General features: G+C 62.3%; 1 protein-coding gene across 3 annotated transcripts in view; it reads right to left on the bottom strand.

Annotated features, from left to right (window-relative positions):
* Positions 1 to 13728, bottom strand: part of LOC119091256 (protein Fe65 homolog) — a 78967-nt gene that overhangs the window by 44087 nt on the left and 21152 nt on the right. For all 3 annotated transcript variants that reach the window (XM_037213925.1, XM_037213923.1, XM_037213924.1), the window contains exon 2: positions 10362 to 10436. In XM_037213925.1, the coding sequence (XP_037069820.1) occupies positions 10362 to 10416 (55 nt within the window). In that variant the 5' untranslated portion in view covers positions 10417 to 10436. The remainder of the gene's footprint in view (positions 1 to 10361; positions 10437 to 13728) is intronic.

Genomic DNA, 13728 nt, shown 5'->3' on the forward strand with positions numbered 1-13728 from the left:
GGGTGGGACCGGGCGGGCAGGGCGGAGCGGGCAGGGCGTGGTCCGTTCCGAGCGCGCCTCACCGGACGGCGGAGCAGATTCGGAGGCGGGGGAGACCTTCTGCCCGTAGCCTCGGCCGGCGCGGAATGCGGCCCGCTCGTTACGCGTTGCGACAGGCTGTTTGTCTTACCCGCTCACGGGTTGCGCCGGGCGCCGTGTTGACGAATACGCCCGACTGCGTGATGCGATCAGCAGATAGGCGTGCAGGGGGCCGGTGGGCGCGCGCCGGCCCGGGGTCAGGCGGACGGAGGCCACCGGGCGCGCCGGCCGGTGGCGCATGGCCGACCCCGAGCGTCGGGGTCGGTCGGGCCAGCGCCGAGCCGGACGCCGCTCCAGCCGGGCCGGGCCTAGCTCCAGCCGGGCCGGGCGCCGCTCCAGCCGGGCCGGGTGCTGCTCCAGCCGTGTTGGACGCCGCTCCAGCCGTGTCGGGCGCCGCTCCAGCCGGGCCTGGCGCCGCTCCAGCCGGGCCTGGCGCCGCTCCAGCCGGGCCGGGTGCTGCTCCAGCCGGGCCGGATGCTACTCAAGCCGGGCTAGGCGCCGCCTTCTGACGCGCTGCCGGGCCATGTAAATGGCCCGGCAGGCGCGCTGGTTTACGACGGGACGAGCCGTGTTGACTGTTTTACAAGCCGCTACGCTATCGCAGGCCAGTTACAGAGACTGCGGCAAAAACTAGACGAGCGCGCGACGTGCTCCGGACCTGGCGTGGGAGGACCACCCGGGGCGTCTTCCCGACCCGACCCGACCCGATTCGACTCGACTCGACTCGACTCGACTCGACTCGACTCGGCCCGGTCGCCGGTCGTCGGGGAGCAGGTGCTGACTTGCTGGCCGCTCGGTGCTCCATCACGAGCTGCGCCGCCGCCGCCGCCGCCATCCGTCAGCGGCCGGCGCGTGCCACGCGCCGCACGCAACGGGAGCTGACGGCGTCACCGTGTCATCCGTCATCGCGGCGCGCCGCCACGGGTCGCGGCCGGCGCCGGCGCCCAAGCCGGCAGCGCGCGCGATGGGGCAAGGTCGAGATGCCGTCACCGCCCCGGCCACAGCTACGTCACTTACACTCCGGTCCTCTTTGAGCAGCGTTTTTGTTATCTTTAGGTTTGGTGTAGTCACTCATGTGGGACGGGCTCGGCGAAGGACACCCTTGTCGTCTGCATTCCGACATAATGGCTTTATGTTGCCAGTTAAGCTCTGCTACACAGACGCATCACTGTCGGGATCTCTAGTCATCCCTCCTCCCTAATTCAGTCATCCTCCTTGCCCCTCCCCCCTCCAGGCGTCCTCACCCAGCCGTCCTCACCCAGCCGTCCTCACCCAGCCGTCCTCACCCAGGCGTCCTCACCCAGGCGTCCTCACCCAGCCGTCCTCAATGACGGACAGGGCACCCTGCCGTCCTCGGCGAAGGACGGGGCCGGGGCGCGGCGCGGCCGGCACCGGCAGCCCGAGCCGTGAAGGTCGGGCATGGGCGGCAGCCGGTGCCGCCGCCGGCAGTCCCACGGCGGCCGCCCGCAGCTCAGCCTTCAACCCGGCCCAGCGTTGTGTAACTCACACCGGCTTGTCCTCTGCAGAATTGTCCCCGCTGAGCGTCAATTTCGATATGACGGGGCAGGAAGCTAAGACATCAGCTGCGTTCAAATGGTTGCTTGCCTGCCGCTACTCATCGCGCAAGCTAGCAGGCATCTTCACGCGAGCGCGAGCGCGATAAGCACGGACATGATACTGACACTAACGCTCCAGAAGTTTGGGGGTCCCTTTGCATGTTACACCCCAACGCATGAGTTGAATCACATACCTAAGGCGTCACGAGCGACAGAACTGCGTCTAATGCAGAGCGTCAGTTCAATGCCGGAAACGGACTACCTGCGTACCGTACACAGGCCTGCCACCTGTTGACAAGACATATAACTAGTAGTTTGATAATGGTCACGGCACCATGGAACAAGAAGGGTATATGAACGGCGCTTTAAATGGTAGCTGACAGCGGAAGGTGTTCGTATGGTAAGGCTTATGGCATGATATGCAATAAGGACACTCACCACATTCGCAAATCTAGGCAGGTAGTCCAGTTAGCCTATGCACATTGTCGAGTAAAAGAAGACAAATTAGGTACAGGACGATCGTTTTCGTAATGTGAACGCGCGTGGCGGGCCCAATGCCACCGTTCTGTCACTGCCATGGCGATGAATTAGACATGTGCTCAATGCAGCAGCACAAGGGCTTCAGACCACAGCCCGGCGTTGTTGCTTTTGTTCCTGTTGTTGTTGTTGTTTTGTGTTGTTGAAGTGAGCCGCATCATTTGACGGTGACGGATCGAAAGTTGCAACACCCTTTTGCATCGCGCCCCGTATCACACAAGAAGTAATTTGTGGAAAAATCCACGGGACAAGCTGCTTTGTCTTCGGCCGGCCCAAAGTTCAGAGGGAGCGTCATGTGACCGGTTCACGCGATCTCGTGAGCCAATCTAGATTTTGACAAAACTGGAAACGTTCAAATAAAACGTTCAAACTGGAAACGTTCAGACGGCCCTACGGCCCATGGTCACATGGGAGCCTAAGCGCGTTGTCTGTGCAAGCATGACACGCTTAAAAGAAAATGTGCGGGACGACTAGCATGGAAAGACGAATCATTTACATGTGACGGATCCTTGATACACGGACAGCCACCAAGCACTTGGATTAGCTAGAAGCAAGCGCCCGGGTAGCCAGTTGAATGCCCTGCGCTCGAGAGGGGAGAGGGTCAATTCGACCGCCATCAGATCCTAGAAAATAAAAGAGCTAGAGACATCGAATCCATGCCGTTGGTTGGTCCGTATGTGAACTCACTCGAGTCAAAATTTGAGGTCTATAGGCCGTGACCTTCGGGTCAATTAAGGTCAAACTCAGATCGTTGTCCAAAGTGCCCCCGGACCTCCTCAGGTAACCGCCGTGAATCGAGATACCTGTTCTAAGCAAAAGGCCGCTGGTGTTCGTTTAAAATCAGTGACCTTGTTTGACCCACACAACGTCACGCTGACCTAAAGCCTAAGATATTGTTTTGATTCTTTCATTTGAACACGCGTTAAGGATTACTTAAGACGGTACGCTCCTAAAAAGGGTTAATCTGGGCCATTTAAGGTCGACGACCCACTCCGACCTGACAGAAACTCATGGCAGATGTCTGTTGCGGTCCTGCTATCAAGAAATTCGAAATGTGCATAAGAAATTATAACATAGAGCAAGCTCTCGGGTGAAAAACAGTGTAGTTTTGACGTTGGTCTGACCTACATCACTGACCCTAGGTCGATGGAATTTTTTGTAATCCTAAATTACATTGTCTCATTGCCTAAGAAGCTTCCTTAGCGGCAGTATGCATGGCTTTGTCTAATACACTGTTGTCGAATTGGATTGAACAATTACCTAAAAATTTCCCTCGCTGAAAGCCACGGCCTGGCTTTGACCTGACATAGATCGGCAACCTTACATGGTACGCTAAATTTGTATCCTAAAAGATCCGCTGTTCATTTGCATGCAGCTATGAAAAGTTTGGCACGGCCACGCTGCGCAGTTCGAATTAGTCTATAAAACCCTCTGGCGTAGGACAAATTCCCTCTTCCCAACCCGAGCGCGTGCCAAGTAATACGACGGAAGGACGCCCCGTCACAAAACAAACACTCTCAGCCGTCATCCCAGGGGAGCGTAGCACGACCGCTCACGCACAGAGCAAACAGAGAAGCCGTGCGTATTTGCGAAGGGGACTCGACTTTCTGGGATCAGGCCGATGTCAGCGGCGAGGTACCGGCGTTGCAAGGAGCAAGTCACGCGTCCTCCGGCGCCCGGTCACCGCCGACGACAGGCTGGGCTGCGGCCGGAGGCCGTCAGCCCCGCGGACCTATGTATCATGGGGCGGCGCTGCGCCGTATTGACCGGTCGCCGCACTCGCCGGCCGGTCATCCGGGCGCGCGGCTCAGAAGCCGGCCGGTCATCTGGGCACGCGGCTCAGAGGCCGGCTGGTCATCTGTGCACGCGGCTCAGAGGCCGGCTGGTCATCTGTGCACGCGGCTCAGAGGCCGGCTGGTCATCTGTGCACGCGGCTCAGAGGCCGGCTGGTCATCTGTGCACGCGGCTCAGAGGCCGGCTGGTCATCTGTGCACGCGGCTCAGAGGCCGGATGGTCATCTGTGCACGCGGCTCAGAGGCCGGCTGGTCATCTGTGCACGCGGCTCAGAGGCCGGCTGGTCATCTGTGCACGCGGCTCAGAGGCCGGCTGGTCATCTGTGCACGCGGCGTGGAGGCCGGCCGGTCATCCGGGCACGCGGCTCAGATGCCGGCCGGTCATCTGGGCACGCGGCTCTGACGCCGATGGTACGACGTGTCAACGTCGGCCCTCACGCCGCCAGCCTGCATCAGGCGGCAATCCGTTCAGCGGGCCTTTATTGGACCAAAAGCAGCACAGTTGTTTGCTCGGTCTCAATAACGCTGCCGCGCAGCACGGGAGCGAGAACGCTGCCGCTCAGCGCGATACGAGCCTGGTCCCGGCATTTCTAGACAAGCGGAGTATTCCGCTCCGAGTCATCATCACAACAGATACTGCTCTGCTTCGGTCATGCATTGCTTCGGATTGCAGCGTGTTATGACGGGCAGCAGATACCGGTAGCACGGGTTTTCAGTTACTACCAAACAACAGTCCGACGAGGGCGCGGTCCGCATGCAGTGGAGCCGCTAGTGTAATCAGTGACGCCGGTAGCGTGAGTTTTCCGTCCCCACCAAAGATCAGCCTGACTACGGCGCAGTTTATGTCCAGCGGAGCCGGAAGTGGCGTCAGTGTGCCGGCCGGACCGGTCGTGGCGGTGGGTGTCGCGGTCCGGTGACCAGGTCAGGCGGCGGCCGGTCAGGCCGAACCGACGTCCGGTCCGACGCACGGTCCGGTCCGGTCCGCGTCCGGCCCAGCAGCGTGCCGCCCTGCACGGACTGCAGAACAATGCCGAACAGCTCGGACGGCGCCGGACAATCGCGCAGAAGTCAGACGCTGGACGGACGGGATCGGCCGGCGCCGGCGGTCCGCTCCCATCAGAGGCCCGCTGATGGTAGCCGGCACGCGCGGCCAGAGCGGCCAGCCCCCGGCCACGCGCAAAGCCGAGCACCGCGCACCGCGGCGACAGCACCGGCAGCTGCACTCGGAGCTCGCGACTGCTCGGGGCTGTGAGACGAACCTCACCCACCGCTGCGATGCGTCGGAGGACCGCTCTTGTCCAGGCGCGCCGCAATGTCACGCGGCGCCGACCTTCCAAGTACTGTTGGACCGACCGGCCCCGCTATTACCTGGACACGACGTGCCGAGTTCAGGAGTTCCGGCCGGACGTCATCCGTCTTGCCCCCACGCCGACACCTAGTTACCGCCTTCCAGCCCGGCCGCCGCGTCACATCCACCAGTGCGCACGCGCCCGGCAGTCCTGCTGAGACGGAGAGACCTCTGCTGCCCAAAAGCCGGACACAAATAAGCCTGAAACGGCTGCGGCCCGCAGGGACTTTGGCTTCGAGGAGGATCTGGGCACCAGCTCCGAAGGCAGTCAACATAATATCGGGAATGACGTCAAATCGAAACCATGAAAATGTCGTCATCGCCCATGCTTAACAGGCTTTGGCACCGTCCCTGAGAGATTTCCGACGTCAAACTGCCGCTTGCCATTGTCTTTGGGCTTAACGACACATTCAGTTACTGCAGCTACATGATTCGGCCCGCCTCTCACCCTGGCAGGAAGGGCGGACACGACGGGGAATTGAACCCTGTATGCTTGGTATCCCACACGCGTAGTTAAGCCACTACTCTATCAGTGCGCCGCTTCTGGATCGCCCCAGCAAGTCAGCCGGATGATCTAACAACCGTCGCGGCACAGCCTGGCTGCTTAACCACTAACGGTCAGCCCATCGGTCAGCCGACCTGACCTGACCTGACCTGATATAATATAATCCGACCTGACCTGACCTGATCTGACCTGTCCTGATCTGACCTGATCTGACATGACCTGATCTGACCTGATCTGACCCGTTCTGACATGACCTGATCTGACCTGACCTGACCTGGCCAAACCTTTCCTCACCCCTCCTCTTCATCTGATTCGCATGTGGCCCCAGGCCTGACCTCCATCCCAGAACCAGCGTGACAGATAACCATCGGGGGGGCCGCTGACATGACGATCGGGTCAGGGCGCGTGGTGCCGCTGACATGATGACCGGGTCAGGGCGCGCGACGCCGTTCAATAGCCCGGCGCCGCTGACGTCACCGGACGGCCCGCCACAGCGGCGCCCGGTCTCTGGTCCGCTCCGCAGGTCAATAACGATTTGCGTACGGCCAGGACGACTTATTGGCCTCGAAAAGGAGGTCAACAGCGATCCACGCACGGCAAACGCGCCTCACAAGACTCAGCTGTGGATTAAGGTGACACCTGCGCGCGGCCAAGACGCCTCACTGGCCTCAACTCGGGGTTCCATAGCGATCACCGCGATGTCCATGCGCTTCACCAGCCTCAGCTGTGAGGTCAAGGACGAACATCCCTATAAGGAACGAATCTCAGTGCTCGGGTCAAGTAATGCACGCAGGGCCCAGAGCACAGTGCGGTAGCGCCAAATGGCGAAGATGGGCAGGGCATCGCCCTCGGCCGAAAGCATCGTCTGTTCTAGACCAGGACAGCCATGGCTCTGTTCAGGACAGCCATGGCTCAGCTCAAACCACTTCAAACCAGTCCTCCACCGCATGTCACGTGGCAGGGTGGACTGGCGCGGCACGCCGGCCACGTCCAAGGCTCGCAGCTCACACGGTAAGGCGCAGGAGTGAGGCGGCACCGAGAGGTCGGCGGAGGCTTCTAGCAGACAGCTGATGTGAGGCGCTCTCGCAGCTCCCACGGTAAGGCGCAGGGGTGGAGCGGCACCGAGGGGTCAGCGGAGACTTCTAGCAGACAGCTGATGTGAGGCGCCCTCGCAGCTCCCACGATAAGGCGCAGGAGTGAGGCGGCACCGAGGGGTCGGCGGAGGCTTCCAGCAGACAGCTGATGTGAGGCGCCCTCGCAGCTCCCACGATAAGGCGCAGGAGTGGGACGGCACCGAGGGGCCAGCGGAGGCTTCCAGCAGACAGCTGATGTGAGGCGCCCGGCGCAGGGGTGGAGCGGCACCGAGGGGCCAGCGGAAACTTCCAGCGTACAGCTGATGTGAGGCGCCTGTTATGCAGCCTATGGGCCTGGGGAGATAGTGGTGGCCTGAGCACGGCGGGCCGCCCGTGAGTCGTGGCGTGACGTGACGTCACGTGGCATGGCGTGACGTCAGTCGTGCCGTGCGGCTGTCCTGCATCCTCGGGTATGGGTCCATCAGTGCGCAGCAGGCAGCCCACAAAGCGCGGTCTGGGCACAGCTCTTCAGCGCCGAGACGACTGATCGATGGTGGGCGTGGCGGCGGGCCGCCAGCCGTGCCAGCAGCGGGTGGCTTATGACGCGTGGAGTCCGCGGAGAAGCCCAGCCCAATGGCGACCGTCGGCTCCCCCCTCCCCCCCCCCCTCCCCTCGTCGTCTGTCGCACGCCAGATCCGGCTTGGGGCGGCCCGGAAGTCCACTGGCGATACCCTGCCGGCGCCGGGTCCGGGCGGCTTGGCATCGACCGGCGGTTTCAGTGCGGCGCGGCCCCCGGAGACGGAGTCCGTCGCATCCGGTCATCCCTCGCGGGCACCAGACCCGTCCGGCGGCCCGCTCGGTGCGGGCGCCAGGGGCTCCAGCGGCGGCGCCGGCCGGCCGGCCAGCCCGGCTCCCGGGCCCATGCAGCCGACCGTGGCACACGCGCGGTCGAAACTGAGCGAGCGCGGCGGCCGGGCGGAGGCTCGGCGCCGTCTGCAGCGTCGGCAGCCCGGGCTGCCCTGCCCTCTGACCGGAGCCTGCTGACGAGGTCGGGCAGCCGCCGACAGGAGCGGCTTCGGTCGACAGCAGCCGCCGATCGGAGCGGCTTCGGCCGACGGCTGCCGCCGATCGGAGCGGCTTCGGCCGACGACAGCCGCCGATCGGAGCGGCTTCAGCCGACGGCTGCCCGCCATCAGCGCAGTCTGCATAATCGCCTGACGATCGATTCCTCTGCAGCGGGCGTCAAGGCCGCGCTGGCTCAGTGCTGGAGCGCCGCGGTAGCTGCTGACAGCGGTCGCGGTGCGGATTCAGAAGACAGCTACAGCAGAACCTGCAGCGTTCATGGTGATGTACCAGGCAGCAAAAATAAAGCAGGGGGGGAACCCCTTAAGCCCATGAACCCACGACAGGTCAATATAAAAAGACGTGATTTCTGACAAAGAAAGTCGCCGCTTAAGCGGTTGCCTGCGATCTCTGGCGAGACGCCGATATTATATGCTGGTCAGCCCAGTCACCGACCGCCGTCGCCAGCAGGCTGAACCAACAGCCCCGCGAGGGTAACCACGGCGCCAGCCCCTGCTCTCCCAGCGGGCGTGCCCTCCGGCTGACCTCTGCTGAGCCCGGGCAGCGATGGCAGCGACGCCGGCGGCGGTGGCGGCCGCGGCTCCATCTGGCCGACAGTTCTGGGAAGGGTGGTGCGAGCTCCGGCTGCTGCCGCCGCAGCCGCTACAGCGTCAGCCCCGCCGCTCTCGCCACCAGCACCGCCCGCTGCGTCGCTGTCAATGGCTGGGGCTTTGCTCGGCGCTAGAATCGCTCCCACCACTGGCGACACACTGAGCGTCGTGCGCCGACCGCGGGGAGGCCGATCTGGCGGCCGGCTGCAGCCGCCGCGGCCGATGATGCCGGCTGCGAGGCTCGCTCGGCGCGCGGCCGCGCCCCTGGCGCCGTGACTGCCGGCCGGCTGCAGCCGCCGCGGCCGCTGAAGCCAGCTGTGGGGCTCGCTCGGCGCGCGGCCGCGTCCCTGGTGCCGGACTGCCGGACGGCTGCAGCCGCCGCGGCCGCTGAAGCCAGCTGCGAGGCTCGCTCGGCGCGCGGCCGCTCTCCTGGTGCCGTGACTGCCGTCCCCGATACCCGACACCTTCGCCGTCAACCGGCGGCGCTTCGCGGCCCGTGCTGCGTACCGCACGCCGACCCCGTCACACGGGCTGGCCACCGTGCAGCCAGCCAGCGCTTGTGGACGGACGGCGAACCGGTATGAGCACAGAGCCAAGCGCGTTACATTTGCTCTGGATCGAATGAGCTCGTTTGCTCGGGCCCCACGCTGTGCACTGGCCATTCATCACGCATGACCATCGTACATTTCCAATTCTGGTTTCGGTTGCATCTGATCCCAGGCTAACGTACGAGTAATCAGACCACAGTGATATTGTTTGCCCCATGCGCTTTAGAAAACCGTACGCAAACGAGCTGTCGACTTATCGCTGACTGTAGTACACTGCCAGGACACGTTGCAGGGACAGAAGTCTTTCTCGATGGTTTGCCTAAGACTCACATCATCTTCGGGACACAACTAATAAGAACATTTGAGTTCGTGGTATTACTGCAATCAAAAATGACAATTTTGTTAACAAGACTGGCATTAGTGCTAAGCGCCGGAGCACGCCACATTATCACCGGTGTCGCATCTAAAGCTGGACCAGCTCATTTCAAATTCGTTTCTGGCTCCGGACATAGCCTGGGAACATTCCGCTGCACCCCATCTCGTCCCAAGACCTAATTTAGATACGTGACAGGTTATGAGAAGCCCCATCTCGGGAACGAGCTTATTATCATCACCTGAAAACTAAAACTCAAGCAACGTCTTTAGCCTGTGACGCCGACGGCAGCTCGGGACCAGCCGTCAGCAACGCACAGCCAGCGAACGTGACGAAAACATCAAAGGCCTAAACAGTAGCGGAGCGGCCGCGCCGCCCCGGTGATCGGCTGTCTCGACAGCGCCAGGGCACGATCGACCAGGGCGCGGGCGCTCGGCGGCAGCGGAGCGCGGCGGCGCGTCAGCCATATCGAGCCGACACCAGCCGCCTGCACGGCGTCGAAAACACGGCCGCGAGAGCCGGGGCCGACGCCGGCGGAGGCCGGGCCGGCTCATCGCCCCCAGTCTCGGGCGGCCCGGCTCCTCCGGGGGCGGCGCATTCGGCCCACAGAACTGCCGCCGGACGACGGGGCCAACACACCGCACCGCGTCAAAACAGGCCGCCGGCCCTCTCTCCACCCGGGAGAGGGCCGAGCACGCCGCCCCGAGCTTGTAGGACGAATAGCGATCGCAGCCGAACCAACACGGCTAGGGACAGAGGAGCGGCCGTGGCAGCCAAAGTGGAGAACTTACGGCCGCCGTAACGACCGCAATGGGAAACACGCGTGACTGAAAAGAAAACACGAGGCCTCGGGAACCAGTGGCAGTGCAGTACTTACCGCTAGGGGCGCTGCTAGGCGCTGGCACCGGATGACTCCGTTTCTCCCACTCCATAGTTTAAACCATAGTCACAGCTGCAACAGATAAGCACAGTGCCGTAAGTCACAAACCTAATACAGTCAAGTGCAATCTAAAACATAAAAGCACTGGTTAGCGGCGCACGGTTGGGCGGTGCGGTGGTGACGGCAGCTGCCCGTTTTAATGCAGCCGTGATTGCGAGCCGCGACGCTCGATATGAACCGGACCAACGGCCCACTATTGGGAACTCAGCAAATTTGGCGAACAAAAAACAGACGGAAATCCGCTCACCAAGACTGATCAAAACAGGACAGACCAATACGACATGTCCTGAACAGTAGGCTCAGAAAGGTAGCGTGAAAGACGGCGATATTTTGATGTTAGCAGCGCAGCAGATGTGCTATGCTCGACCTCTCCAGAGCATTCTTATCTCGCAGAATGGCGAAAACGCCATGCATAAATATAGGTGCGATTTATTTGAACACATGGGTGAGGCATTCCAATTGAAACCGCGCAGCGTGACTGCGACTGAGTGAACAATTCGGTGCTGCACCCACGTTTTGAGGTTATTACAGCATGACGAGCACGACGTTAGGGCTTCATCGTTTCGATAACCGAGTCCCACCAGCTCCTCTGGCGCCCGCCGGTGTCTCGCCGTATGATGGCATGACGTTTCGATAACCGAGTCCCACCAGCTCCTCTGGCGCCCGCCGGTGTCTCGCCGTACAATGGCATGACGTTTCGATAACAGAGTCGCACCAGCTCCTCTGGCACCCGCCGGTGTCTCGCCGTATGATGGCATGACGTTTCGATAACCGAGTTCCACCAGCTCCTCTGGCGCCCGCCGGTATCTCGCCGTACGATGGCATGATGGAGCTATGTGACAAGGACATGAGCCAGCGGTCGCGAATGGCGCCCGTTCGCACGCGCACAAGCTCCACCGACGCGTCCCTGCATCACGCGGCGCTGCCACCAATATCGGACCTGGACCGGATATTGATCGGGCGCAGCCGCCGCCAACGGCGGGTCGCACAACGGCCCTCCCCCTCCCCCTCCGCCGCCGCCGTCGCCGGCGAATTAGTCCGGCCGACAGAGGCACGGGCTCCGGCTGTCCCCCGGGCGGGGTCGGAGGTCACGCGAGAGTGCCAGTGGGTCCCGGACGGCGGACGACGGACCGCTCGGAGACGTGCCGCGCCGCCGGCCGGCGGCCCGCGCTGACGCCGCCGCCCGCTGTGACGGCGTGACGGAGGATGGGGTGCAGCGCACGCGGCGAGCCCGGCGGCAGACACGCCAATCCCCCGGCCGGAGTGACTGACGTCAGCCCTGACGTCAGCCACTCCGGCCAGCCGGCGGAACGCCTGTAACGATCGGCGGGGTTCCGGGACTCACGCGCATGAAGCACTCGTATCCGTTTGCTGACCGCCCGACCATATGGGACAAGTGTCTTGATCTGTCCAGCGACATAACCAGAAGATTAAGACGACTAAATCAGTAGCCGCGCAGAGACCATCGATCCAACGAGTGGCCATTGGGTGATCCTCGGACCGTTTTCACACACAAGATGCTGTCCGACACAAGCAGGCCTTGCAAAAATTAGATCAGTAAGGTACAGGGGTTCACCGCTTCGATGAGCAAGAAAGCGCACGCCCCCGCCAGGCGAATGGTGTCTGCTGTATGCCTCAGATAACGGAGTCAAATGCAGCCTGTCTGCTGGCGCCGGCCTGTGGGCTGACATCTCTCAGATGCTCACGCTCCACCCCGCGCGGAGGTCAAATCGGGCCGCCGGACGCTGCGCTATTTGGCAGAGCCCCCGGTCCAGGAAGCCCCAGCTGAGTCTAATCTCAGTCAGGCTGACGAGACCGACTTATCGCGGCCGTTCCCCAGCAGACGACACCAGAGGTATATTACGCCGCCGCGCCGGTCCACAAGCCCGGCTGCCTCCTAAGCCAGTCTCACCAGCGGGGCACGACGCTGCAGACGGCCGCCCGAGTGACACCAGCACCACCATGACGTCATCGAGCCATGACGTCACACGTCCACCATGGTGACCAGGTGTCTGCTCCCACGGCACGCGTCCGCCAAGAAGACCCGCTGTCTGCTTCCATGTCACGCGTCTCCCACGGAGACCCGCTGTCTGCTCCCAGCCATCGGCTTGTCGAGCGACGAGGCCTCGGTGCCGTCGGGCACGAGCACGGGACCCGCAGGGACAGCGTGGGGCCTTACATGCGAGCAATCATCTGATCGAGGCCTTTGACCGGCCGTCGTCCCCGACTCTATCGCGTCGACGAAGCCCGACAGCCCGCCCTGAATCAGGCTGGAGCGGGCCTGACAGCGGTGGATGCCAGACTTCAGCGGGTTCGGCAGCCGCGGCAGACAAATGTAGCACGCCAGAACATAGCGTAGGCGCTCCACCGCGTGTCTGCAGCCGCGGCGCCGGCGGGGCTGCGTTGTGGGCCGTTGTCCTGGCGCGGGCCCCGCACGCGCCGGACGGTCGGCGCCGGACCTGTGGTGGTCGCGTGGCCTCGGACCTCCGCACGCATCGATTGAGGAGCGGCTACCCGTCTCGGCGGCGCCACCGGTCCCCTCCCTCCTCGGCGGCCGCACCGAGCGACAACAGGGCCCATCGCACGCGAGGGCCCGCCTTCGAACGGACCCGCACGCGACGTGCGCGTGCAGCCGAGCGGACGCACGCGTGCAGAGCGCACCGCGGGACGATCAGGCTGCCTACGGCACCCAACATATAAAGCCGAGTAACTCGTCGGCCGGGGAAGCGATAGGGATTCTATAAAATGTCAACTTAGTCAGCAGCAGCCCATGCTCTTTTACCGGAACGGCAGTGTGCGTGTTGAGGTGCACGATGTCGGAGCACCACCCACACTACGGTTGTATTACGGTAATGCATCACTAGGTACAATGGACATACATTACGACAATGCATTCCTACGGCTCAACGGTAACGCGTGCAGCCTTACATCCCGGATCCGTACACTAAGCAATGCTTCTTTTAAAACACAGGCCCAGCTGGGCAAGACAAATACGGCTAACAAGGAAATCACAGGACATAGGGTACACCCGCTGGCAATCTCATTATTTTGGCTTGGGAGCGCGGATGAGATGACGAGCAGCGTGTAAAACCCGCCTCCTTGTTTCCGGGACGACCCTTAGCGGGCGCCCGACCGAGCTTCTAAACAAGGCACCGAACTTCGCTGGGGAAGTCCAAAGTTAGCACTGTCATACGAAACATATTATGCTTCGGAGATAAATGTTCTAGCAGTGTCCAGAACAAACAGAAGCTTGCGTGTGTATATGATGAAAGAGGAAATGTTTCGTATCTGCGCACGAGGCTGA

Source organism: Pollicipes pollicipes, unplaced genomic scaffold (genome assembly GCF_011947565.3).
Source record: "Pollicipes pollicipes isolate AB1234 unplaced genomic scaffold, Ppol_2.1 Scaffold_3447;HRSCAF=4054_pilon_pilon_pilon, whole genome shotgun sequence".
In the NCBI taxonomy this organism is placed as follows: domain Eukaryota; kingdom Metazoa; phylum Arthropoda; class Thecostraca; order Pollicipedomorpha; family Pollicipedidae; genus Pollicipes; species Pollicipes pollicipes.